At 38.2% G+C, this 27520-nt stretch overlaps 1 protein-coding gene across 24 annotated transcripts in view; it reads left to right on the top strand.

The window, feature by feature from the left end:
• The window catches only part of EYA4 (EYA transcriptional coactivator and phosphatase 4), a 221513-nt gene that overhangs the window by 145887 nt on the left and 48106 nt on the right, over positions 1 to 27520 (top strand). For 14 of the 24 annotated variants that reach the window (XM_080388354.1, XM_080388353.1, XM_080388338.1 and 11 more), the window contains 8 exons: positions 154 to 246; positions 6041 to 6107; positions 8020 to 8162; positions 8300 to 8443; positions 9440 to 9519; positions 9899 to 10082; positions 17378 to 17514; positions 19061 to 19144. In XM_080388354.1, the coding sequence (XP_080244480.1) occupies positions 154 to 246; positions 6041 to 6107; positions 8020 to 8162; positions 8300 to 8443; positions 9440 to 9519; positions 9899 to 10082; positions 17378 to 17514; positions 19061 to 19144 (932 nt within the window). Of the gene's footprint in view, positions 1 to 153; positions 247 to 6040; positions 6108 to 8019; positions 8163 to 8299; positions 8444 to 9439; positions 9520 to 9898; positions 10083 to 17377; positions 17515 to 19060; positions 19145 to 27520 lie in introns of those variants that run through there. The other 10 variants (XM_080388344.1, XM_080388349.1, XM_080388342.1 and 7 more) reach the window with 5 other exon arrangements.

The following is a 27520-nucleotide window of genomic DNA, read 5'->3' as shown; positions in this document are numbered from 1 at the left end:
AAGTGTAGATTGTCTCAATACGGTGGTAGAGTGAAGGTCGAAGCTGTTGCACCGCATGCTTGTTGTAGCTGGACTACAGCTAGTGAGACTGGCATGAGGACTCCAGTGTAAATTTAGAAGTAAATTCTCATGTCTACTTATTCTTCTATGTAGTGTCTCTTCTTGCAGTCAAAACAGAACCCATGAACAGCAGTGAAACAACAACAACAACTGGAGATGGATCGCTTGACACTTTTACTGGGTCAGGTAAAGCCATAATAAGATCACGTATTGTTAGAGGCACATTAATATGGCATTTAATAACCTGCACTAATGAACATTTCACTGCATGGTAGCAATCTATAAAAAACTAAAATAAAGTAACATTTAAATACATAGTAATAAAAATAAATAATAATAGTAATAGCTTTTTCATTTTTATTTGAAAACTTGCAATTTTCATGAGCTATGATCTTAAAGAAGCTTTAGTGATGCCTAAGATAATTACTGTATGCAAAAATTTTATAGTAAGAATGTTATTATTGTGTTGTAGATTTTTCTCAGTGTTAGTCTTGTAGAATCTTAGGAAGGAAGAAATAGATTGTATTTGTTTACAGCCATTTTAATTTGTAAAATCTAAAATCTTAAGGATTTTATTTCAGTGCTAATCTTTTTATTCCAATGAGTAGTGTGTTAGATTAAACACTGACCTGATTGCCATAAGCTACTTTCTTTACATGAAAATAAAGTCTATAATTTACTTTACATAATTGTAAGTTTCTGTTACCTTCTAACAAATTCAGACAAACAGAAATTTTTAAGTAGATTCCTGTGGAAAACTGTGGAAAAGTACAGATAATCTGCCTTCTATTCATTAAAATGGATACTGCTAATAATAAAAATATTAACAAGGAGAGGAGGGAGATTACATCTTGTGTCTGAAAACACTATTTCAGTGATGGCCTGACTGAAACGTCACTGATGCCCAGAGTCGCCACTCCACACTGATACTACTATTACTTTAGTAGATTTAGGTTGTCAAGCCCTATTTGAAATATTTTGGAAATCATAATGTTTTTGTGTAATGAAAATGTTTTAAAAATTGAGTGTATGTTTCTGGAACTGTTTTTTAGGCATCAGTAAATGCAGATATACTCTAAAGTTGGTTATTCAGAAAAGTATTTGTAACAAATCTAGTGCCTCAAGAAAAGGTCTTTTGTGAGATGTAAAGCAAGTGTATAGTATTTCTGATTAGAAAAAATGAAAACATTGTCCTCATTATGATTATGCTGAAAGGAGCCCCATCAAGTTAAAGTCTAACAAGTTCCATAAAAGAATTAGTATTCTTGGATAAAAATTAGCTTTTCTTTTTCACTCTGTTGTTACTCTATCCTAAAATTTTATTAGTAATGATTACAGTTTATAAAATGTCCAACCCTATATATGATTTTGTCATTGTTGGTGAAGTTTTATCAGCTTCTGCCATGTATTTAGGACTGATTTGAATTCCATGTGTAAAACATGGCTAAGGCAACATTTTCATGCAGGAGCGCCAAAAATTGCAGCCTCCAGTCCAGGTTTAGACAGTGAAGTAACAGCTCGATTTCCCCAGGTGCCACTCACCCGTTAGCTTCCACTGACTTCAAAAGAAGTGTTGAGATCTCTACACTTTGGAGATTTGGAAACAATTGGTGCCTCCAAAAAAAGGCAGGAATTTGAGCCTTACACAATCATTTTTGTCTGTTAGCCACCTGCATACTCAAAAGAAATATGAACCTGATTCTCAGTTTAGGCTACAGACTCAAGCATTAAATGAGTGTGGTCATTCACAGTGGGATATCAATAGTCTGCCTGTCTGGGTGATGTGCAGTCTTCATGAGAGGCACGGAGCTGCCTTCGTAACACACTGATCCTTTTATAGGGAGTAAATCCATTACTTTCACACTTGACTTTTACTGGTACTTGCAAATTGGACTGTTTGGTTGGCTCAGGTTTGTGGAAGAAGTATTTCGCTGACTTTTTAACCTAACTGGTTATTTCAGAATTTTAATGGGTTGCCAAAGACAATAAATACTGACTAGTAGAAAGATGTGATTTCAGACAAACCAGCTGCAATTGAAAACAATGCGTAACAAAGCTCAACAGTGAGCAGTTTGGGTTTTCCTAATGATCAGTTACATATGTGTGTTATTCCCAACTATGACAAAGTGATGATGCTAGTACTTCCCTGCAGCTTTCAGATCACCTGTGAGCTCGTTTTGTGAGGATGCCTAGGCATATAGGCCACTAGAAGGGATGTCACCTACCCTGTCTTAAACAAACACAGGTCAGATGGATTCAAGCATTCTTTGTTGAGCAGGGAAGGATTTAGGGATGTCATCAAATATTTTATGAAACGAGACATGGGTGAAAATACAACTCCTGGTGCTGAGAGCCATTTGAGAGTCTGCCATGCAGAAATCCTCTCCTTCAAATATTCTACCCATTAAAATTGATTTCCATGCTCCAAGGGCAGTCAAAACCTGTGGCATGTCCTGGAGCTGAGCAGAAGGCTCAAAGTAAAGTAAAGTAGCCAGCTCTGTCCCTAAGGACCAGCTGTAACACAGAAAGTGATGGTCAAACAGACTGTGCGAGGTGCCGAGCAGGAAAGACAGATTAGGCTTCACAGGTAGCTGTGAGGAACTCCAGTTTTTGATTGAAAAGTTGACAAATAAAGCACATAGATATCTCAAATTTAGAGCTACAGTCACCACAGAGGCCTTTTGGCAGGCCTCTGCTCGTATGTTGCAGCTCACGTCTTGCTCTGGTTCCTGTCCTGCAGAGTGTCCCCTGGGAGAAACTCTGCCTCTTGGAAAGGGTTAGCCAGGTGGAGAGTCATGTCATGCACCACTCTTCCTCCTCCTTTTTCTTCGAAGAATGACAGTTGGTAATTAATATCGGTACACTTGATTTGAAGCTTTATGGTCCTGCAGTAGACCCCCATTGGGGTGGGTATTCTCAGGATGTGGAGATCTGGACAGCCTTGAACTGAGCCTTTTCATACTCTGAATTTGCTGCAGCTGCTGTACTGCGAGCGCATGCATACTTATGTTTATATTGCTTACAATACTGGATTAACTTGAGAACTGTTTATCATTTTAATGGAGCGGAGAGGCATGTGAAGTTCTCGTCATCCTTTTTACTTAGTATTTATTGCACTCAAAAAGGATATAGAAAACAATTTCTGAAGGCTATTAAGGCAAAGTTAGGAAATGCCACCGCTGTGTAAGTTACGTTTAGTCCCCTTGTGTGTAGACATTGTGATTTGTTATTTAAATGAGATCCTTTTAACGTACCCTCTTTGCACAGAATTTTCTGGATGCACAATGAAAAAACAAAAATCCTAGCCTGTGTTAATATACAGAACTCAACACATACTATCAGAACAGTTTATGGTTATTTAAATTTTCTGCAGCCACCTTGGCCAGTTGAGCTAACAGGGTGACTGGTAAGAGCTGGCTGCCAGCTTCTTGTCTTCTCTGTGAGTCAGTGTTAGTGGGGAGTGGAATATGCCCTTCGTGCCACAGTGAGACCTGAGAAATCAAAGGTCTTATACCTGCCCTGAAGAGGGTTCCTCTGGTAAATTCACCTAGTGAAGATGTAGAAATATTTTATTTTTTCAGAGGAGAAACAGATTTTATTTTGTTGTTAATATAAGTAACGTAAAATAGTGTTTAGCCCCATTCATATAAATAGCTATATAAAGTGGTGCAGTTATAAAAACCATAACAACCTGCCTCCATCATCTCTTCCATTGCCAGAAGTCAGAAGCAGGGCTAGGAGGCTATCCAGCAGTGAAAGTTCTGTTAAGTTTGATAACCCTTAGAATTACCGATCTGATCTATGAGATACAGGTGTAGTCCACAGGCTCTGCTCAGTCATAACTGATATGACATGAGTCCTATTCTTAGTCATACTCAGTTCTCTTACACCCTGTTTCTCAAACATCTCACTGTCTAAAATGTAGCGCACAAATTGATGAGACAAGCTACCAGAGAGAGTGAAAGGAACAGACTTTTTAATTTGAAAAGTACACAATTCACTCTGGGGGCACTTGCCTCTTTCTCTCTCTTCCCTGTAACTGGTAGTATTTTATTTTCTTGTCTGAATTTATAAAATAAGGTATATGCAGAAAGAATAAAAAAGTAGGCAGGACATTTTTTTGCTGAAAAAATCTAGCTTTTGATAGCTCAAGTGGTTTAAATGAACAGTAATTAATTTTTTGTAGTTTACTTCAGGTGTGGTGGAATGGTAAATGTGCTTTACCCAAACTGATTAATCAAGTGAGCTGTCATCCAGCAAATGATCAGACAAAAAGTGAGCAGTATGGGCAAAAAAGATCCGATATGCTGATAATGGATCATGAAAGTTCCTCTCCCTGAGAATCACCAAGGTCACTCTTGTTAGCTGTTGCTTGTCTTTAGAAAGGTCATAGCGATACAACAGGGAAGATAAATTACCCTTCCAGCCTTAAATAACTAAGAGCATCCTTTAGAGTTCTATGGGCTGATTATGTTGATATATACAGCTATAGGTTCATCTTAACTCTGGGAATAGCTGTATGCACACATAGTGGATCAGTCTGTGGATTAAGTTTAAACCACAGAAAGGCATTCTCAGGAAAAAAGAATACCCACACAAAATTAAATTCAGCAGATTTGCATCACAGACAAGCCCTCAATATCTTTTCAATCAGCAACTTGTTTATGAAATCTGGTGGCGTATGATCCAAAAATTATTATACAGTTCTTCTCTTTTTACAAGCCATACTCAACTACAGATTTAAAAAAGAAGCTAATTGGTTTTATTCTACTGTATTTTCCTTTTAAGTCCTACATGTTCTAAATGCATTTAAACTAGCTTTCAAAATAAAAAGTTCTGCATATGTTCAAAGCAACAGATCGCAAAGACGTTAATTAGGCCTGGAAGTAGAAGTATATCATGTTTTATAAAATAGTTAGGAACCTAAACCTATTTGTCACTTATATAATTCTGAAAGTTCATTTCTACAACCATTATGAACAACTCAGGAAAAGGGTACACTTTGAAGTACAACTATGATTGATTAGACTAAAGAAATTCCAGTGCTTCGTTGTGTACTACTTTAATCTTTTGAAAAGTGAATGAACAGCAGATGGCTAATAAAGACACCCTGTATGTTTGCCCAGTATGTATTTGCTCTGAAGGGATTGGTTCAACACTTTAGAGTACATATATTTGGAATACATCTGTCTTAGTCAAGACAGATGGCTAAAAGAAAGAGAAACTTCCAAACACTTGGAATTAATCCACCTTGAGAACCACTTCTGAATGAAATTTTAATGGGAGATGGCTATTGTTCTGTTAGCTTTCTTGGAAGAATGCAGCTGTGAATAGTATAGACATACACAATTTTGATGGCTACTGGACAGGAATATTTATGCTTACTTTTGAAATAAAAATACTGTTAGTGAATATGTTCTAATCAGCCTGTTGATAAGAAATAGTATTCATTTTCTAGTAGTCCATCTGTTATCTTCTATCATGTATTCTGAATAAAAATAACCACACCCATATAAACCATATTTTTCCTGTCCAGTTTTAAAATTAAACTTGTTAATGTGAAACTTTAAAAGTATGTGTATATTATTTCAATCCCATGCGATACCATATGTTAAATCATAAGATTCTTTTAACTACCAATTTTTATACAACTTGCAAATTTGAAAGATCTATGGTGTGTGGATCACAGGTGATGTATGAAATTTATGCCTCTGCAATATACTCGGAAACATGTCAGTCAAGCTGAAAAAGCATGACACACCCATATGAACTAAAGAGTTCTGTACAACGATGAATGATATGGGAGAGTTTTAATTTCTGTATTAAGATGTTGCAGTTCAGGTGATGTCTACTTTGTTGAAAAGTTGTTCATTTCAATAAGCTTCTCTGCTAGTGTTGCTGCATATTAGTATTCAGACTGTTTGGCTGTATTGGTCTCATGATGTTTCTAACTGCTGTACTTTTGTTTTCTGTTTTGCAGTAATAACAAGTAGTGGCTACAGCCCAAGATCAGCACACCAGTACTCTCCACAAATATATCCCTCCAAGTTAGTGTCTGCACCTCTTCTAGTATTTTATAGGGAATTGACATTGGCTGTAGGCAGTTCTGTGGTTTGTTGCAAACAAGAGTTCATCAGCAGAAGAAACAGAAAAAAAATACTTAAGCCTCAGTACTGCCTCCATCATAGCTTCCTCTCCAACTTTTTTTTTCCTCACATGGCTGTGGAGTAAGATTCTGCTCTGTGCAGCATTACTGCGTAAGAAATACCCTTGAATATCTGCACGCAACAAAAGGAAAATATTGGACTGTTATGTTCTCAGACATCAGCATCTTAACTGTGCTGTCAATGTATACATACATATTTTGAAGTAAACAGTTTATATTTAGAAATCACAATTGCACGTGCAAGATGCGTACTGAGTGCTATCCCTGTCACAGACCCTCCCAGTGCCAGCATTGCCAAACACTTCCAGACATTCCACAGTCATGAACCACCCTTTCCTTCTCCTTCTCTGATATCATAAGATTTAAAAATCAAATAAATTGGATAAGCTTTTAATCTCATTTGTTTTATTTCTGAAGCCAATAGGCGTTGTTAGGAATAGAAAATTTCTTCCACCTTTTTTTGGAGGAAAACAGACTTTTGAGCAATCACATGAATCAAGGGTGGGAACTGTAGGAAAAAGCACTGAGGATGTTACATGAAACTCTTGAAGTTGGCAGTCTGTTAGTTTGCTTGTCTACAGTGTTGTGCACAAGGATGCGTGATTCCAGCATGCCATCTATTTATTTCCATGTATTTGATTCAGCTGCCTGTGTGACTGTGATGCAGAGAAAATATTGAAACTGTAGCTGATTAGGCTTTTTATAATTTAACAAAATTGCATTCATATCATAGTAGCCAATATGTATTGATACAGAAAGTAGGTGCCTGAAATAAGAACAGTCCTCACTCCACTTAATACAGGTTTTGGCAAACTATATCAGATACCTTTGGCCAAATATGTAACAAGGTTTAATAGAATTTTTAATCTACTGTTACAGTTTATTGGCATCTAAATTAATGAGTAATCCTTTTTCTGATAGTAACTGCTGCCAGCTGTACTGAACTAATTAGAAAGAAAAAAAAATTAAAAATTATAATCTGAAATTTAGTCATGGCTTTTAATGGCCAGGTTTCAGCTAGCGTAATTCTGCAGAGTGTGTTTATTCAACCCTTGGTCCATAAAGTCTTATTTGACTTACAAAACAATCCAAGACAAATGTTTCTCTGTATGTTTTTGCAACTCTGGAGGGCAAAAATTTTAAACTTGATTTTATTCAATCTTTCTATAAAACCCCAGTATTCATAAATAAAACCCCATTTTTATTTCCATTCTATTTCCCAAGTCCATATTTTCCAAACATTTAAAGACCATCTGGTTGCCAAAGTACTGCTGTCAATATTATCCATGCCAGTCGCAATAGGCATGATCTATCTCCCGTTGAAGCCAGAAGGCTATATGTCTGTTGAAGCAGAACCATGCAGAGAGGACATAATGTAGTAGCTTTAACGTCCACCTCTATTTCCTTTATTCTTCTAGTCCAAGTTTCCCTCCCCTGGATTAAAAAAGCGTGGGAGCTTTTCTAATTCAAGGGTGCTAATCTTGGCTGAAGGGGGTCATATCCAAATAAAACTGTATAGTGGCGGCAGAGTCCATCTAGAGCTGGACACAGTAGCTTGTGAATTAAATTGTAGTGGTGGGACAGCACAAAGTATTCACCCTGCCATGGGGAATGTGAGCTGGAGTGGTTTTCATCTTATTTCAGTGGGGAATGGAATAAATCCCAGAAGAGAAACAGTTGGCAGAATAATGAACTGCCTTTGGACATCTTTAAACCTTTTTCTTTACTTTATTGCTTGAATCAACATACAAAGTATTTGTTGCCACAGTAATGCTATTTTTCCTGATATTTAGGCCCTATCCACACATTCTTTCTACACCAGCAGCTCAAACAATGTCTGCCTATGCCGGACAAACCCAGTATTCAGGAATGCAGCAACCAGCGGTCTATACAGCGTACTCCCAGACAGGACAGCCGTACAGCTTACCCACTTACGGTATTTGATCTCTTATTACTTCACTTTACATAGCAGTAAGAGCGATGCCGATGTGAATGTTTTTTTCTTTCTACTTTATTTTCCCACCTGTAAGAAAATATCTTAAAGAATCAGTTGAAAATTGATTTCTTATACAGATTTGGGTGTAATGTTGCCAGGCATCAAGACAGAAAGTGGGCTCTCACAGACCCAATCACCACTGCAGAGCGGGTGCCTCAGTTACAGCCCAGGGTTTTCCACCCCACAGCCAGGCCAAACACCCTACTCTTACCAGATGCCAGGTGAGTAGCCACCATCATCAGGGCTCATCCCATCCCGTGGCTGCTGATGGCCCTCTTCCCTCATATTTATGATATATTTTCCGTTCAGTTTTGTGAACTCCCGCAAGTATGCTTGTTGTTGTCAGCTACCTTTGCCTCTAAAATGTAAAGCTAAGTATTTTTTCCCAGTACTAATATGCATATATGTATTCATTTTGGTCATCTGTTAATTTAGATCTCGCCATGCAATGCAGTCCCTGTTTGCACCTTCATGTTTTTATGGGGTGAAATCACATGGCAGGACTGGAAGCATTCGTTGTATTTATTAGCATGCAGAAGTCACTTTTCATTGTTTCCGTGTTCTGAGTATGGCCTCATTTGATACTGGTTTCTTTTTTGATTGACATAATTTGTTATAATTTCTCCTTAATTCATATTTATTCTTTCATCTGTTATTCAATTATTAATTCACTTATTACTATTTGATCATTGACAACCTGTTTTATTTGGATAAGGTTTAAGCTTCTTATAAAACAATTAATCTTTGAAATATTACAAATTACAATATTGATCATCTGACTTGTTGAAAACAAGGACATGCCTCATTACAGGTCGATTAAAAACACGTGGATCATTAAAATATTCTTTGAAAAGCTTTTTGTTTCATAAGTGAACGTATGCTAAAGTATTAGAACTTAGAAATGAAGGCAAAAGAGAAAAACAGTATTTGAGTAGAGGTGAGACAATGCAATAAATTGAAAAATGCTTTCTCAGCCAGTGTAATGACTTACTGCCAATACCTTCCTTGCATGGTGTGAAAAGGAATGTATGTCTGTATGCATGGAAGTACCATTTCATTTCTTTTAAAATTTCATTGCAGTATTTTATTGTTTAAACAGAAAATAAAAGTTGTTTGCTCTTCTGATTTGTCTACATCTTAACGTAGAATATTGTATTTAGAATTTTATTTTGATTCACAAGAGACTTCTCACAGTTAATTGTATTTTTTTATTTTAGGTTCTAGTTTTACACCATCATCCACTATTTATGCAAACAATTCTGTTTCAAATTCTACAAACTTCAGTAGTTCACAACAGGTATGAATATTAACATTTGTATTTGTCAATTACAAAAGGATTTATATAACTCCAATGATAGCACATTGCTTTAATTTAGATCTATTACAATGAATTAGACTCACTGTGGTTCAATGCTGTTTTCTGTGGAAAGCAATCAAAATCCCAGTGGAAGCCTAGTTACATCTTTTGGCACTTAAATACTTCAGCAACCTCCCTGTAGCCTTTTGGTAAATATCCTTACATTAAAAAATGTTAAATATCCTTAAATTAAAAAAAAAATAATCTACACTAAACCCCCAAAACTCTTGCAGAAGTCATATGATTGCACACTTAGAAATACTTTTTGGAAAAATCACTCATTACTCAATTAAGTACTCTGCTGCATTTGCTGTTTTAGGATTATCCATCATACACAGCTTTTGGCCAAAATCAATATGCACAGTATTACTCAGCATCAACATATGGTGCATATATGACCTCAAACAACACAGCTGATGGCACTTCATCATCATCATCAACCTACCAGTTACAGGACTCTCTCCCTGGCCTGACTAGTCAACCAGGTACAGATCTACATTCAGGTGAAAACAATTTTTGTCTTTTATTCTGTACTGGTATAAATACAAGATTTTCATGTCCATTTTGTTTGAATATTAACATTTTAAGCCTATGCCTTTCAGAAAACTTTGCCATGCAAACCAGCCATATAAGCTTTTTGTTTGTTTGTTTAGTTAGGAAACCTGTCTACTTTGTTTGTTAGTTCAGTAAAGGTCTTTGCAGACTGAGATGGTTTTCTGTGGAAGGGGTAGGCCTGAAAAAAGTTGCAACAGTTGGATAGAGATCTGTTAATACCGAAAACAACTGTACAGTAATAAACGTTTACTAAATTTTGAAATAAAAATTCAATAACCTCCCTGTTACTGATGGTGGAACATTCCTGTATCCACCTACGTGTTCTGAAGTATTGCTGTAAAGAATTTAAAACAAGATACTGTTGTACCTTTAATTATGCCCCGATCATACTAGCAAGAGTACATGGGCTTTATTCAAATATATGCAAGTCATGCTTGCTAATTCGCTGATTTAAGTAATAAAGAATAGAGCAATCTGATATTGGCACAAGTCTCTTTTAAAAAAATAGCGTTGAAGTAGTTGGAGTTGCAAAAAGAACGTTCTTAGGAGACATCCATACACCTGACTTGCCTGCCCGGCTCTGCCCCCTTGTGCACATCCACCACTGCACAGTATTTTGTCACATAGTTCTGTTCCTAGTTCTACATTCCTGAACAACTCACCAATTTCTTTTCCCCCATTTGATATAAATGAGACTAAAGTAAAGTTAAAGTTATGTATTTGAAATTATGCGTAGTGTAGTGCAGAGCTATGAAGATCTTGGTGGGCTAGTTTAGGAATTCACGGCCAGAGTCAGATGAATGTGGTGTTATTACTGGGTGAACGTTAGTGAGTTCTTTTTCACATTCACTTCCCTGTGTTGTTTCTATTATATATAGGTAGTTCTGAGAGCTCTGTCTCAGTATTTTATCATATATTCATAACCTAAGTAGCCTACTAAGGCTGTGCGTAGCATGCATGCGAGAGGTTATCAGCTGCCAGCTACCTGGCTCTGTGCTCTTAGAGCAGTCTCTGCCAGGGACACTGGCTTCACTTGGGCGGCATGGGTTGTGTCTGCCTTACCCACCGACTGTGAGCACTTCTGAAAATACTTTCAAACTGGGTTTTGGATTAGGCTGTGAAGGGGGAGGAAATGCACTTTAAGCACAAAATCACATTGGATGAATCTTCCTAATTCTCATCCTAACAACTGCACCATCTCGCTGAAAGTGTAGTAGAGAAGCATAACACATTATAACCATGAATAAAGGAAGAGTAATACTGTATAGAAAAGTAAGCAAGGCTTCACACTTCATATAATCTGCTTAAATTTACTAAAAGCGATGGAATTTGAATTGCATTACTTGAAATTTCTTCTAGTCAGCTGTTTTCCTCAGGCTGATTTTTGAAGCGTGTGTGTATGTATGTGTGTGTTTGTGTTATGGTATGGTATGGAATGGATATGGGGAGACACACATTCCCTTGGTTTTTAATGATATTATAAAATGTTATTCAGTAGTCTCAGAATGCAAGTTTAGGAAGAAAAAGCTAAGAGGTAACATGAAATCAAGTGAAATTTCAACAGTTGCAGGACATCCGTAACAGACACAAATCAAATTTAAAGTATTTTTAAAAGAGAGTGAAGAGTACTTACAAGTGATGTTTTGATAACTGCACGTCCTGTGCACTCTCCCTTGCTGCTTTGTTATTCCTTCATGTTCATATTTGAGAAAATCAGACAGTGTTTCCCATATTCTCTCTCCCTTGTGTATCTGTGTTTCCTAGAAATGTTGTATAAATTTATCATGTATTACAAACTCCCTTAATATTGAATAGCATTGGCAAAGAAAAGGAATCTTAATAGCTTGAACAGGTTGAAAAAGTATTGAAGGCTTCACATCTGTGAAACAGTAAGGATTTTTCTTGTGTATGGATTGTTTAAACATACGAATTGGTTTTCCTGTTAAGTAGGTTGTGCATCTGAACTTACAGATCTGCCCACACGCTCCTTATTTCTGTGAAGTGTTGCACTGATCATGCGACCCTTTGCTGAGAGTGAAACACCCACTTTGCAAATACATGACATGCCTGTGTGGTTCTGTCTCACTGTAAAAATAAATTCCCGTCAGTGAGGTACAGTGTCTTGGAGATCACTTGAGATACAGTAGGTCATACTGCAGAGTTTCAGCACTCACCATGTTCACTTGCTCAGTCTAACAGCCCTTTATTGCTCAGTCCTTAAGACTTACTCCAACTAAAACCTAAAGTTAAACACAGCAAGGCATTTTGCTCTTCTGCCATCTCTGCTAGCTATTAATTCAAATAACTAATCAAAGCCTCTAGTACTCTCCACACATACAAGATTTCTTGTTTTCATGATAAAACCTCACCAGATAAACAGTTAATATCAGTTACAGTTTTATTTATTGACCAAGTAAAGAAAATAAGTTGACAATTGAAATAGACTTTACTCTTTCTGCTACTCGTTAGCAAGCAATAACACATTACGAGTCAGGAAAGAAAAGACATAAAGTTGAAGCCGTCTTCTGCCTGCTCTGTCTGTTAAGAATATGTAACAAAAGTTGAGCCATAAGGGGAGTATGAAGGGGCTCAGAAGTTCATCCATCCCACATCTGTGTAAGGCTCAGTTTCTTAACCTTCCCATGGACTTCTCTTCTTAGCTTGTTTTGTGCCTGTCCAATATTAAGATTTTTCAAAATGCACTTGTTACCACAGAGTATCTCTGAGACAAATAGGTTTCTCCAAGGGGACTTCATCTCAAATTGGAATAAGTCAGGTGAATCCTGAGACGTGGTCTCAGGAGATGAGTACATTTGAGTACATTTGATGAGTACATGAGTACATTTAATCTAGGGCAGATAAAATTCTAGCAGAGGAAATAAGCCTGAGTAAAAGCTTCATGTTTAGGCACCTCACTTACACATGTCCAGAGTTAGGTGAGGTGAATCACTTGTAGGATATTAGCTCCAGTTTGGTTACTGGGATGCAGCAGAGCTTGGTCTCTCTGCATTTGATACCCACGATGAAGTCACCATTTGCAGCTTCTCCAGGAGATGGCATTAGGTCTACATGCAGGCTGTGCCTACACCTCTTTCCTCCTGCTTAAGTGGTACAACTGTCTTTTAACGGGGGAGGAGGGAATGTTTACGTCAAACTAGAGGCGGGAAAAAATGTCTGGGTATGAGAGACCCCCACCATTTGTAATGGCAGTGCTGTAACTCCCTGTCCTCTAACTGGCGCTGCTGCAAGGTCTCCATGGCATGGAAGGCTTCATGCTGGACATGAACCAGTGTATGAGTATGTGTATGAACATCTGTGGTAAAGTGGTCATTCCATGTTCTGGTTTTAATGTTTTCTGCTTGCTTTATTGGATCTCTGATGCTGCTCATAGTTCCAGTGGGAGGAGGCTATGAAGTATATTTATTAGGCATGTGTTGAATGTTGGAAAAACCTAAAAAATTTCAAACATTGCAATAAAAAATTCTGTCTAATGTGAGCTGCAGTAGGAACTCTTCATGAGGGTAATGTTTTCAGTACTCCTTGGTGCTAGAATTTCTCACATTCTTTTATGTTATGTGGCTGAATTTTTAGGAAGTTTTCCTTTTATCAGAATTGACCTCTTTTCTAAAGCAAACTGAGGGTAAGAAAATGCAGTTGCCCCTTTAGCCTGCTGTTGGTGAAAAGCAAGTCAAGTAATTAAGCCTACAGTTGCTCCAAAAAACATGCACTACTGACTTCTGCAGTTCTAAAATAGATGCATACCTTGCATTCAAGTAAGAGACAGCTGCTTATTCTGATTTAGAGATTAGTGTAATGAAATAAAGTTGGCTTTAAATATCGAGAACCTACAAGGTACAGTGATTAGTTACAGTACTGATTAATGGATTATTATGCAATCATGTACTGTGTTGACCCAAGCAGAAGCCTGGGGCAGCTGGTAATGGCTAATGCTAAATGAAAACTGAAGTTATTTATTTCAGTTGTTGGATACTTTTAGAGAAGATTTAGAACAGGGCTTTTCTTTATATTTTATTTTTGGTAGATTAAACACAATCATTGAGAACAGATGTTTTAATACATCACTGTAGAAGTGAGTCCTGATTTTGTTGTAAAATGTTGAAATGTTATAAATATGAAGACTTTTGTGGTAAGAATGTAAACATTCATCCTAACTTATTTAATTTTTGCCTTTTCATTGCTGGGGCTTTGGTTTGGGACATTTTTTCCACTCTGTCAGAAAAATCTGGGAAATTATTTTTTTCTACAGAACTCTCTCACACTCAGAACTTTTTGAAGCCAGTGTAGGCTTTTGCTGAATGAGGATTCTGGTTATGAAGCATCCTTTTGTACATTTGTGTATTTACCAAAGTATATTTTGCTTTTCTTCTTATGGGGAAAAGACTAAGATAATGTGACCTTATTGATCTCTCTACTGCCTGCAGTGTCCTTACTGACATCAACACCATGCTGGGAATAGGAATGATTAGTCAACAAGAACGCTCGCTCTCTCTCTCTCTCTCTCCATTCTGTAGGGACAAATGAAAACACCATGGGAACATTATTCATTAGATACTATTATTGATGCTTAATTGTCCCATAATTTCTTGGCAAATGAGAGTTTTAGCTGAAAGAGAAACTGCTTTAGAATGCATATGATCCTTATCCAAATCAGGACAGACCTATCTAAAATGGTATCTGGAACAAATTCTCGAATTGCAGTTTTGAAAATCTCTTGTTAGCAGCTGCCTGAAAGTTCAGCTTTGTTCTGCCCAAGCAGAGAATCATGTTGGTTTTGTGACATTGAAGTAGTCATCACCTAGTTTGAGAAAAAAGTAATAGTATGTTCTTCCAGGTGATAGCAGAATAATTTGAGTACTTTCCCAGGAAGTGAGACAGATTTTATTTCCTCCTGTTTCATGGAACCTTCATCACCTACCACTTGGGAGTACAGGGATTGGATTCTGGGCCATGAAAATATGCCTTTATACTTGGTATGTATCAGTCATTCAGTCAAATAAACAAGTGTACCCTGGAGAAGGTAGTGGAACCTAGATACATCCTTCTCCAGGTAAATGTCCTAAACAATTCACTCAGCAACTAACTTTCTTCTTATTCTCCCCTTTCCTTAAATCTTGAATTCTTTCCTTACAATGTCTAGAGCTCTCACTCAGGAATGTGACATTATGGGCTTAAATCTCATTCTTCCAAGAAATACAACGGTATTTTTCCAGTCAAGATATATAAATATATCTCCCAGTCTATTTATTTTAATAATCTTCTGTATGTGGTTCACTGTAAGGTATAAATAAATGATGGAAAAGATTAAGAATTTTAACTATTGTGTTACTTTATGCACAGACTCTTAACTGAGACTGCAGTCTATATTTTCTTCTTAGACTCTGCTAGACCAAAACTGGTTTTTTCTTTGTTGTGGAGGGAGAATGAGATGAATAACTCAGGGAAGATCACAGAAACATGAAATCATTCATGCTAGAAGGGACCTCTGTGGGTCTTTTGTCCAGCCTGCTCATGGATGAGCCAACTTAGATCGTGTTGTTTAGGGCTGTGTCCAATGGAGTTTTGAGAATCTCCAGGGGTAGAGAATATACAGCCTCTCTGGACACCAGTCCCAGGTCTTGACCATTCTCATAGTGAAGGGTTTTTTTCCTTGTATCCAACAGGAATATCCCTTGCTGTAATTTCTGTCTGTTGGGTCTTGTCCTTTTTCTGCATACCTCTGTGAAGAGTCACTCTGCCTTTCTTCCTGCATGCTCAGCCCCTTAACTGCCTTGGTGGCCCTCACCTGGACTAACTCCAGTTTGTCAGTATCTTCCTTCTACTTGGGGACCCAAAATGATGTTTTTCTGGATATGGTTTTGCAAGTTCAGAATGGAGCAGAAAAATGACTTGATCTACTGGCCATTTAAAGATGGTCTTCAGTAAAAATGAAAAATGTTCAGATTCCAGCTCAAAATCAAATGCGTCATAGAAGATTCTTGGGAAATGTTTGTACCTAGTGTTAATCTATTCTGCAGATGTGACGTAGTGAACACTTTTAACAAATATTGCCAAAGTGTCCCTGAAATGCACAACTACACGCAGCACAAGGACTCCCTGGAATCAAACTTTGTAGTAGATGTCAGGTCAAAGTTTTACACTTTCTTTTTTTAATGGAGAAAAATCAAATCATTAATAAGATAGATGATGAAGGAGGATTTATGTTATTTAGCATTCAGGAACCTAGCCAAGCTGTGTTTACTGGTATCAGTTTTAAAGAGGCACTGAACGTACTGTGCTGTGAAGAAAAGGATAATTTCTATTTATTGAGCTGTGGCATAAAAGTAATTTGTAAAGGGAAGTTCCATGCCATCCTTTCTGGAGATACCTTCTTCAGTCTGTCTGCCTTACATAGGTACTGGTTTGTGATCACCTCTGAAGCCCTTTGTTACCAGGAGAGGCAAAGTAGATTAAATGAGTAAGTCGGGGATAGGCATGAGTGTTAAGAGCAACTGTGCTGTGCCAGATCAAAGCTCCTTCCAGCACATCTCTCTGACAGCAGACAATAGCTGATACTTAAAGATGACCGGAATACAAGAAGTATGACTTCACCCTCTTTCTGGTAGTAACTGGAATATTACATTTAATATTATGAATTCCCTCTGCCAATTTATGGGCAGAGGTAAGGTGGAAAAAAAAAAAAAAAAAGGTGAACTCTACTAAAGAGCAGGTGACATGGGAGGAGGAGATGAAGCAGGAAGGTGACTGGCTGTTCTGGTGCGTGGATGGGTGCCAAAGGGTGTTCTGGTGAAAGTAACACAGGACTTGGGAATAAGTCTAGCTGAACTACAAACATGGGAAATGAACTACTTTAACTAAAAGGAGCTTCATGTTTTAAGAGGTCATTAGTGTGACTTGTAAAATACATCTTCCTTGGATATATCAATATTTTGCATGAGTTCATGTGTATATATATATCTGCACATGCGTATGTGTAATTTTAATCTTTCTCTTACTCTGTTAAGGTTTATAATGTTTCCTTGGTAAAGTCAAAAGTGTATGTGTCATGTGCAGATTCCAGCTATGTAAGACAAATCGTGTTATCACTCATTTTATACCACTCTTTTAGGTGCATCTTGTGGCTGAGTTTGCATGCAGACATGGCTAGCTTTGAGAGAAAAAAACCCACAAACTTTATTATTTAAAAATCCAGCACTAATTTTGCCATGAATGGTTGACTTTACAGGGGAGTTTGACACGGTGCAGAGCCCCTCCACGCCAATCAAAGATCTTGATGAGAGAACATGTAGGAGTTCTGGGTCAAAGTCTCGGGGTAGAGGGCGGAAGAATAATCCATCACCCCCTCCGGACAGTGACTTGGAGGTATGCCTGCAGTAACTGATGAATGGTAATGTGGAGGTTTCTTCTGATGGAAGGTAACTTCTGAAAACTACAGCTGTGGAAATAGCTTAAAGCATTTTAGAAAACATCATGGACTCAGCCTCACTAACTGAATAGAACTGATACTTGTTGCTGTTGTAATGTGTACAATGAGACATCAGTGTTAGGCAGAAAAGTAAATGTGATTCTGCCTTGCAGTTTTTAGCCCTTAAGATTATGTGCCTTTCAGTTTCTTGCACAGTAGAACAACAAACCTAGGAGACCTCTGTATTCAAAATTCTCACAGTTTTTTTAGTGTTTTGCATAGGAAATCTTACATATATTGCTCAGCTTAATTACATGTATTTAAGAACACAGTGTAAATAAGCAGGATCATCAGACCATAACCTTTCAAATACTTAGGCACAGGTTTGTCCTTGTGCTTGTAAAGTGATGTCAGTGAATTTCAATGAGGCAGCTTGCATTAGCGAAGTTATGGCTGGACTTAAGTATGTGCAATATCAGTGCCTTAGTGAAGAAATATATCCGCCTAATACATGGGGTGATGATTTAAAACACAAGTGACCTCCTAGCAACGGAGTAATTATAGTCACATTTCTCCTGTGTTAGCAGTGTGCTGCCTTACAGTGACAGGGGGAGGAGGAGGAGGAGGAAGCAGAGTGCCTGTGTGTGTGTGAAACACTCAGCTCTGGCATCAGGGGAACGTGCTGCCCACCAGTGCAGTGTGTCCCCTGCTGCCACCAGACCAGCACTGGCAGCAAACAGCTCTGGCAAGCCCCACTGCTCTGCCTTCACTGACCAGCTCTGGGTACAGTAGAAGTCAAGACTGTTGCTGGGACTCAGCTGGCCACACATCTGGGGTGGCAGGGTGGGCTGCAGTGCTAGGCACTGAATGTAAATACCATTGCTTTTATACAGAAACATACAAAATTTTAGCTTTTCAAAGGATTTAACTTTTCCAGTGGAAAGACTCTTAACTTCTTACATTTCAGTCTTCCTGTCTCCTTTAGAGTTTGCCAGTGAAAATGAATCCCTTATCAATATAAGGAGTCTCTTTTTTTTTTTTTTTGTGAGTTAATCTGGTTTATCCTACAATATTATTTAAATCCTGCATGACGTTATATGTGACCTATAGCACTTTTACCCAAGATACAATTTTAGCTATACAGTAGAAATAAAGAAGAACCTTGAATCATAAAATGTGCAGAGATGTGAAAATACTGTTCATCCTTAAGTTAACAGTTCTGTTTGACCCCCATCATTTTTCTGAAATTTGTGTTTTACAGCTTTTTTGAAAAGCTTTTTAGAGGAAAAATAAGAAATGTTTGAAGAGTTCAAAAGTTACTCTCCTGTCTTTTTATCACGCATGATATACTGTTCTTGCTGAGTTTCAGAGCAAACCTGCTCAGTTAAGTGGCTGGTTGGTTAAACTTTAGGACTCAGTTGACTTTTAGCCCCCCTGGGTGGGGTGGTGGTGGGACTTTGATGTTGATTTTTGTAATAATATTATCCCCACTTCTTTTTTCAGCGTGTATTTGTTTGGGATTTGGATGAAACAATCATAGTTTTTCATTCGCTGCTTACAGGATCCTATGCACAGAAGTATGGCAAGGTATGTGAGCTGTGAATTCTGCATTGATTCACTGTATTAGAGCTATCTGGCCTGCACATGTACGTGTTAATCACCTGTGTTCATCATGGCTTGGGAGAAGGTAGAGGGGAAGAGTACAATACCCATTTTCAGAGGGTTAGTGTGAAGAAGCCAAGGGGAGAATTGAGACACAGACCCTAAGCACAATATATGAGGCAGAGCTGAAGCAGATGCTGCAAATGGGGGAAGAGTTTATAGAGGAACAAGGATGAGGTAGCTGAGGTACATTGGAAGAGGCATTGCAGGGAGAAATAGATGTGGTGGGCAGATGGAAATAGCTGACTATCTGGATGTGCAGAGGGAAAAATAAGAAATAAACTGGAGGGACGAGGGAATTTATGGGGAAGTTGATGAATCAGCATGAGTAAGTGACTGCCCTGTTTCAGTGCCAGCTGTGGATGTTCTTGGACTCCACAGCTTTTCTGTTGTATCTTTGGTTCCCTTGGCTGGCTCTGGGGTGAGTAATGCTGGGGAGTGAATCCCTCTCCCAGGCAGGCAGTTGCATGCATCCTCACCCTTTCAATGGGATCCAAAAGGAGTTCAGGACACAGAGCAGTGAGCAGGAGAGCAGGAGGAAGAGCGAGAGAGGCAGTGGCAGCCTGCAGGAGTAGGAGCTCACCTGCTGGGTCAGCAGCGAGCCCCACGGGGCCGGTGGTGGGACCCCAGGCAATGGCTACTTAGGCAGGGGGAGAAGGGCCGGTTGGAAAGCCCAGGAGACTGATGCGAGGCGTAGACTTAAAGGCCTGGATAAAACAAAAAACTTAGGGCAAATGTACAGAAGAAAGAAATGGACAAGGGGGAATGTTGGTATGTACATATGTGGGTTTCTAAGTGGTGTGCCATTCGAGTGAAATTAACGCAGAGGTATTTCTGTTAAAGAACATAACCACATCCATACTGTATCAGATGAAGGGCTTGTTTAGCACGTTTCCTGCTTCTTTATCCTGGCCAGATTCAGATGCTGATGAAAAGGATGTGAGAAACAGTACATTAGCGAAATGCTTTCCACACCCACCTCCCCAGCCAGTGAGTTAGGAATGTCCAAAACCAGGACCGTGGATTATAACCGCGGGTGGGCCAGTCCTCCATGGTTTGAGACAGCCTTTTGTGGTTATTAGAATAGAAAGCTAATAGGAAAACTCACAGGCCCAGACAAAAATCCAAATTTCTGGAGTGCTAAGATAAGGGTAGTTATTCATGTCTTGTAAAAAACAGCCTCACTTGTTTTGCAGCTTCACAGTGCCAAATCAGCGCACATTTTAGTACTCTGTCAAAAACTCCTCTTCTGCTGTTTTGCAAACACTGTAACAACAGTGACTTTGTCAGAACCATTTCTAACATAGTTATCAAAACAAGAGAGAAGCCTAGCTGAACACAAACATTTATATCACTTGAGTGTAGCCCACAGACGGCTCCAGAATTTGCTGAATTGCCCCAGTGATGCAGTCACTCCTTTCATCCTTTTTTGATTGTGCCCTTAGGGTGTTTACATCTCATGCTCCATCTCATGTAATATACGAGTAAAGTCTAAGTCAGCTTTGATACAAAGTTTTAATAATCAGAGCACATTTTGTAGCTCACAAACATCTATGGATAACTTTGAAAGCTTAGAGACAGCAACAGAAATACAATTTCTCTTGGTTTCCCACTTCCTTATGAGTAGGGATACTTGAAAAAATCCCAGTGCCGCTGTTCTTTAAGAACACATCTGCTGCTAAAATTGACTCTCTATAGAGAGTCTCCATAGAAACAGTAATGGCATGTTAGCAGCCAGTAGTACTGACAGCAGATAGAGTTGATTTCTATAAACCAAGAATATCTGAAGGGCAAATGAAATTAATGTAGTTATACGGCTGAGATCAGCATTAGCAAACACATGTCATGAACAACTATGAAGCAAAAGGAGAGGAATTCATAAGTAAAATCCTTTTTTTTTTTCCTTTTTTTGTTGTTACTGATAGGTGGCATTCACATAATTAGGGAAGTATGTTCATTTCCAGACACTGTATAACAGAAGTAGTACACTTTTTGCTTCCTGCATTGACTACCATGTTTATAGAGAAGGTATGTTGAGAAGGTAATGAGTAATTATTAGTGAAACTCAAATACATATATTGTTGATTGCAAGGGGGCTAGATCCCTAGGAAAGGGAATACAGGGAGAGCTCATCATGAGTAGGCTTTAACTTTTACATGTCATTGAGGTGTTGCCTAAAGTTAAAGTGGGATGTGTCTGAGCCTAAGCGCCTGAGTTAGACATGGGAAAAGGGAAAGATAGCACATCTGGACCTCAGTCCATCCCTGGTGCATGATGCCTTTAGCAGATGTGGCCCTTATCTTTTCTGCACGTGATTTCCATCTGTAAACAAGGTCTTAATCCAGAGTGAAGTCCTGGATCGTTATGAGAATTGGGTTACTATGAGAGTAAATAGTCCATGAATTGTGAGTTTCTCAGTGGAAGTCCTGTGAGCGCATAGGTCTTTCAAAAGTGTTCAAGGAGCTTTTTATACTGGAAAGGTGGTATAAAATTTTTACTTCACAATGAAAAAAAATTCTAGGTAGTGTAAAATAATGGCGACACTAATTATTTAACTGTGGTAAGTTACTATCTGATTTTTAAAAAATAAAGGTGTGTAATGTCACACAATGCTCAGCTGTGCATACTGTGTTCTTCCATATATGTTTTGTATAACATAATCAGGTTACTCCCAAAAAAGAAATGACAAAAAAAAAAAAAAGACAAAAAGGGCCCAACCTCACAGAAAAAGCAAAGTTTTCCCCTGCCCCATATTTAAATAGCCTCAATGAGCTTAGTGAGTCTTTAATGTGAACATAGCTTTAAGGGAAGGCATCTTCTCATACCAAGTGTGCTCACTTCATACTTTCAAGGAGTGAGATGCTGGATTTAGCGGTCATGTGAATATACAGATAGGCAAGAATATTCACCTTCTGTTCTTTCCCATCTAATCCTTGGCATGTAAACGTTCATTCCCCTTTTCCATTAGCTCTTTGCTTATTTCTTGCAGTAATAGGGTGAAAACAAAACATTCAGAAATTAGTTTTTTAATCTCTCTGCTGTACTGCAATTCAGGCTGCACAGGGAATGCAGAGAGGGGAAGTGCAGCATATGAAGGTGGCCATCGCACTGTTATGGCCAGGCAGAGGGACCACTGCAGAAGTGCAGGAGCACTTGAGAGCTGCAGTGATACCAGGAGACAAACAGTTTCTCTTTCAAAAGATTCCTACAGCTTAACAAGTGGTTGGTGTAGAAGAGAAAAAGGAAAGGCATACCAACATCCCCATAAGCAATGGGGGCATTTGTTGACAGAGATTATGTAGGAAGGCCTTGATCCAGTAGGCTAATTTCAAGTTATATGTTTGTCAAGAGAACAGCAGATTTCTGATTTATGCTTGAGAATTTCTGAGGCTGAGAATGGACACTCTCCTTGGTATATACTTGTCCAGCATTTCGCACGGTATGATAATTATTTGATTTCAGAATTATATAGGGCTGTTGTAATAACTATGTTTAAAAAAAACTAGTGATTTGCTGAAAGATGTAACTTGTTGGATGCAGCTGTAAGCATCTCATGTAAAACAAATTGCTGCTTGTCTGGACACCAGTAGAGTATAGCTTTAAACTCCACTGAAGTGGCAAAGTGGCAGAGATTTGGCCAGAGGTTGGTCAATGCATCACTTTGATATTTAAAATATAAAACTTACCCGGAGAAATATTCTGTGGCTTGCTGTTTTCTACCTGTGGGTGTCTCTGTCTGACTTTTAGTATAGTGATTATGTTACAGGGCTGGCCAGAGCTAACATAAAGAGAGAATAAAAATGACACTCCACCTCTTTGGTTTCAGGGAAACCATGGCACCTCCCATCAGTAAGACTACCTCTCATTGTTCAGCTTATTTGCTCATCTGCTTCGTACTTCATAAAACTAGTACATTTCTATTTTTAATTATTTACTACAGCAGCAAATTATGAACATTGGCATTTGAGCAGTTATATTATGACTTGTGTGGCTGATGATGGTTTTTGCAGCTGAGCACCAGTTGGCAGATGCAGTTTTCTACAATGTTGAGCCCTTAAGTGAGGATTTGATGATGTGACAGGACATGTGTTAGGAGATGTCATCATCTGTTAAAAGTTTATGAGGTACATTCTTATTCCCTGTGAACAGTATGTATTCTTTGTTCCATTGCATTCCAGTTATTCTTGCTGATTTAAGGCTGATTAAGTTGGGATTTTGTCTACCTCCAAGCATTTATATTTCATTCATTTCTCCCAGGTCAATCCAGAGGGCAAGGATGCCCAGATAAATGCTGTGACACAGGTGCAACTGGTTAAAAAAGAATTAAAGCCCCTCGTGACTTTAGAAGGGGGAGAATGTGATTTCCAAGTGCAAAAATCAAAATAGATCCACACTAGAGGATCAAATTTTGACATTTCTGATAGCACTGCCAATGACAGAAAGTTGTCAGAGAGGCCACATTAACCTTGTACACTTCTCTGGAAAGGGCTCAGAGGCTTTTTATTGCTCACTCTCTGCTTGTCCAGTCATTAAACAAAAAAACTTTGTCGCCATTAGCATTCCCAAATTCACTCATAAATATGCTTTTGTCTGCCTGTATTAACGTGTATCTCTCATGACCTCCAGTTGTCCTCTCCTTTCACTCCCTTGTTGTCGTAAGACCTCTCAAGTCCATTTTCATACTGCTTTCTAGAGAGTGTGGAATAGAAACCCCCTTTGTAGTGCATAAGTCTTCCTTCATCAGCCACCAGATATGGTTATTTAGAAGAGATGTATTCTCCATTGTCACCCACATGAAGCTCTCCTGGGAACAAGTGTCCCCTATGAGAGAGGGAGACCTGAAGTTAAATCTGAGATTTCTACATAATATAGGGAAGTGTCTTTAAGCTAAAAATGTTGTACTTAACTGAAGCATTTCCACTTTTTCCAGAAGTCGATTTTGTTGTAAGTCTGTTCAGGACAGCCACCCATTAAAAATCTATTCTTACAATTTTATTCATATATTTTGTTTGTTTTCTTGCTTATTTTTAGGCTTCATGCATACAAAGCCCTGTCACCTGATACTCCTGTCACCACAAATTCCTGAATCTACCTGATAATCTATTTATCTGTTTGTTTTCTGAGGTTTTATAAAAACTAGGTTGTTTTGTTTGTACTTTTTTTCCCAAGAAATGAAATTATTTTGAACATTTTGTGCTGAAACCTGACCTTCAAAGACAATATTAAATAGATTAGCTTTTGGGGCTTTATTCCAGTCGCTTTCCTCTTGGTCAAAACGTTTAAATATTGGTCCTCCCAGCATATTTTTATCTAGTCTCCCAGGAGGCATTCCAGTAGATGGACCAGTCTAGTACAGAAGTCAACAGACAGACAGTCTGGCTCCAGTTTAGTGCCCTTCATACTAACGTAACCAAAGTAATTTGTATTTTGGTATACAGAAGTGCTGTAGCTGGTCTTGCTTCTTTTGCACGCTAATGATATCTGGCTAAAATCATGCCTCTGAGGGCCAAAGAGTTGTTCTTTATTCTGCAAATCATCTGGGAAAAGCTTCCAGGGTTGTTTCTTTTTTTAATTGTTTCCTTTTTTGTATATGCTTGTGCAGATAGCACAGAATACCATTCTGGCAGAAGTTCAGTCTGCCTCTTACTCAGTTTCTCAATTTGCTGTGCTCAAATCTGTATCAGCTGCACATGTTTCTTGCTTTCTTTTCAACACTCAGGTTTTTGTGCCACTTGAATCAGTCTGCAACTTGGGCTTCAAATTGAAAGACAGTATAATGATGATTGGGATGTTCCTCCACATTATGCAAACATAAAACCACAAGACCCTGACAAATCTGCTTCCTCTATTTTTGTATGTAAAGGAATGAACTTCACATGGCAAGAGCTGGAACATGATGTTAAATTCTTGTTAAACAGTTGCAGTGCAAGTTTTGGCCAATTTATTAAAGGAAGAATTGTTCATGTCTTAAGAATTCAATCCCAGTGACTCTTCTTATGAGAACTTGTTATAGGGAGATCCCAGACTGATTCATGCTAAGCTGAAATGAATTCGCTTTGCTTTATTTTATTTTACATATAGTACCTAGCAATATCATTCACATGCCTTTGTCAAAACAGGAACATAGGAAATCTCATTTTAACAGTAATAAAGTCAGGCATAGTTGGTTACAAAAACACTACTAATAAGAAAATCATAAAAGCTTTGTCACATTTATGTCTTTCAACTATACTAGGCAAGGCAGGAAATTGTGATACGTAGTTGGTAGTTTCTGTAAAAATAAATTGGATTATAATGGAATATGTTATAGCAAATTTCCGCATTTAAGTCTGCTTCTACCCAGGAAGGGGAAAAAAGAGGCAGAGAATCAAAAGTCTGAGATTCCAGTCTTGGAAGCACTCCAGTGAATAACTTAACTCACATAAATAATAATGAGTTACCACCTGTGCATAAAGTTATGCACATGCCTTAATATTTGTAGAACTGAGGTAAGAAGCATATTGCAAATACTCTATTATATTATACCTAGGAAGAAAAATCTATAATTTACTGTGCACTGAAAAAACCCACGAGAGAAAGGAGAGAGAAACACATGTTTATATGTGATGACATTTTGATAAAAGCATTATGACTTGATGAGGAATCGCAGGAGTCCAGAGTATTTTGATGATTTGTGTTCTAAGTATCTTACATGAGTTTTTGCAAATCTGTTAACTTGTGTTCCTTTATCATCCCCTTGGAAAACTGACCTTTGCATTTGTGGCTGCCTTCAGCCACGTGACTTTCAGATCCACTGAACATGACTGCAGAAGACGTAGGGGATGAAGTTATGTTACTAGACACTGCATTTGCTTTTACTTCTGAAAGGTAGTCTAGACCAGTTCAAGGGTCAACATAAAAATATTTCCTTTCATTGGCAGAGAATTGGGTCTAACTTTAGATCATTACAATTTCTTGTACACTGTTCTCCCCTTCAAGTCTGACTTTTTCATGAGCAAGGGTCAAAATATGTCTATGTTTCAGATTTTACCATTAATTTTGAAATACTTGAGGGCAGAAGCCATCTTTTATTCTGTCATTACGAAGCCCTGGAGTAGCAGACGTCTGATCCTGATTGGGAAGCCTTTGATCCTAATACTAGCAAATGATCATTTAAGGGTTTTTGTGATTTTGTAGCCAGATGCTGGTAAACATTAAGAGTTTTAATCTCAAGGTATTTAAGAAGGGATTTCTAAAACTTGCTAGTGTCAGCGTTTTAAATGATGAAATACAGATTTTTTTTCTTATTTTACTGAGAAGAGGATCACATGTATTTTAAAAGTCCATTGCCCTATGCTCCCATTTTAAGCGTAAAAAAGTTAACTGAATGCACAAGCTCAGGCAGATGATTAAGGCAATGGTAAAACTAGTTACCAGGTGTCAGTTAAGCATCAGGAACTGTCCGTGTGCATTCTCAGTAAGGTAACGCAGATTAGCTTAAACTCTTTTCTAGCAAGACTAGCAAAATTAAATTAATCATCTCACATTTACTGGACACTAAGTCCTCTCAGACAAACTGTTACTGCAGATTGGTGGATTTGTGGTATCTTGTTGAGGTAGAGTGATTTAATAGTGTGAAAGCTGACCTATGACAGATACAACATTTTGAATGAATGTCATCCAGGGACAGGAATCCTATAGTTCTTCAGAAACGAAGGTATGATTTGTAGCAAACTCACATATGCTTTCCCATTCCCATGGACCACCTAAAGAATTGTGCCATAGATTGTAGGCATGCTGAAGAACACTTAGAAGAGCACTTACAGGCACTTTGTTGAATGAATACCTGCAATAAAATCATAAAGGAGAGCCCAGAAATTCATCAGAGTGCCTATATGGAAGAAGTGTAAATATTGAGACAGAGAAGGACCAAGTGCAGGGTTTGAAGATACATACTGGAGTGGCGGAAAGTGTGGAGAAGTGATACAGGCCTAAGCATAGGCAAGGCAGTGGTGATTTATCCAAAGTGAAACTCAGTTTGGGGGAATGGGCATAGGTTCAGACTACCTTTTGTATTTTTATAAAGCAGAGACATTAGAAATTAAAAAGGCCTCTGAAACCACACCTTCCTATCATGGTGTAGGATAATTGCTCACAGAGTAATAATTTGTTAGAGATAACTACCTTTCCTAGTCCTGTTTAGCATGACCTTGGTGAGAACTTCTGTGTGCCCAAAAATTAGGAAAAAGAGCCAAGAGATCAGTGGAATTGTGCAGTGGACTGGGTGTCACATGAAGTAACCTCGTTCCTACCTCTGCTGCT

This window comes from Falco punctatus (genome assembly GCF_963210335.1).
Source record: "Falco punctatus genome assembly, chromosome: 5".
Classification (NCBI taxonomy): Eukaryota; Metazoa; Chordata; class Aves; order Falconiformes; family Falconidae; genus Falco; species Falco punctatus.
The sequence above is the reverse complement of the archived record's forward strand: the minus strand, read 5'-3'. Positions and strand labels throughout refer to the sequence as shown.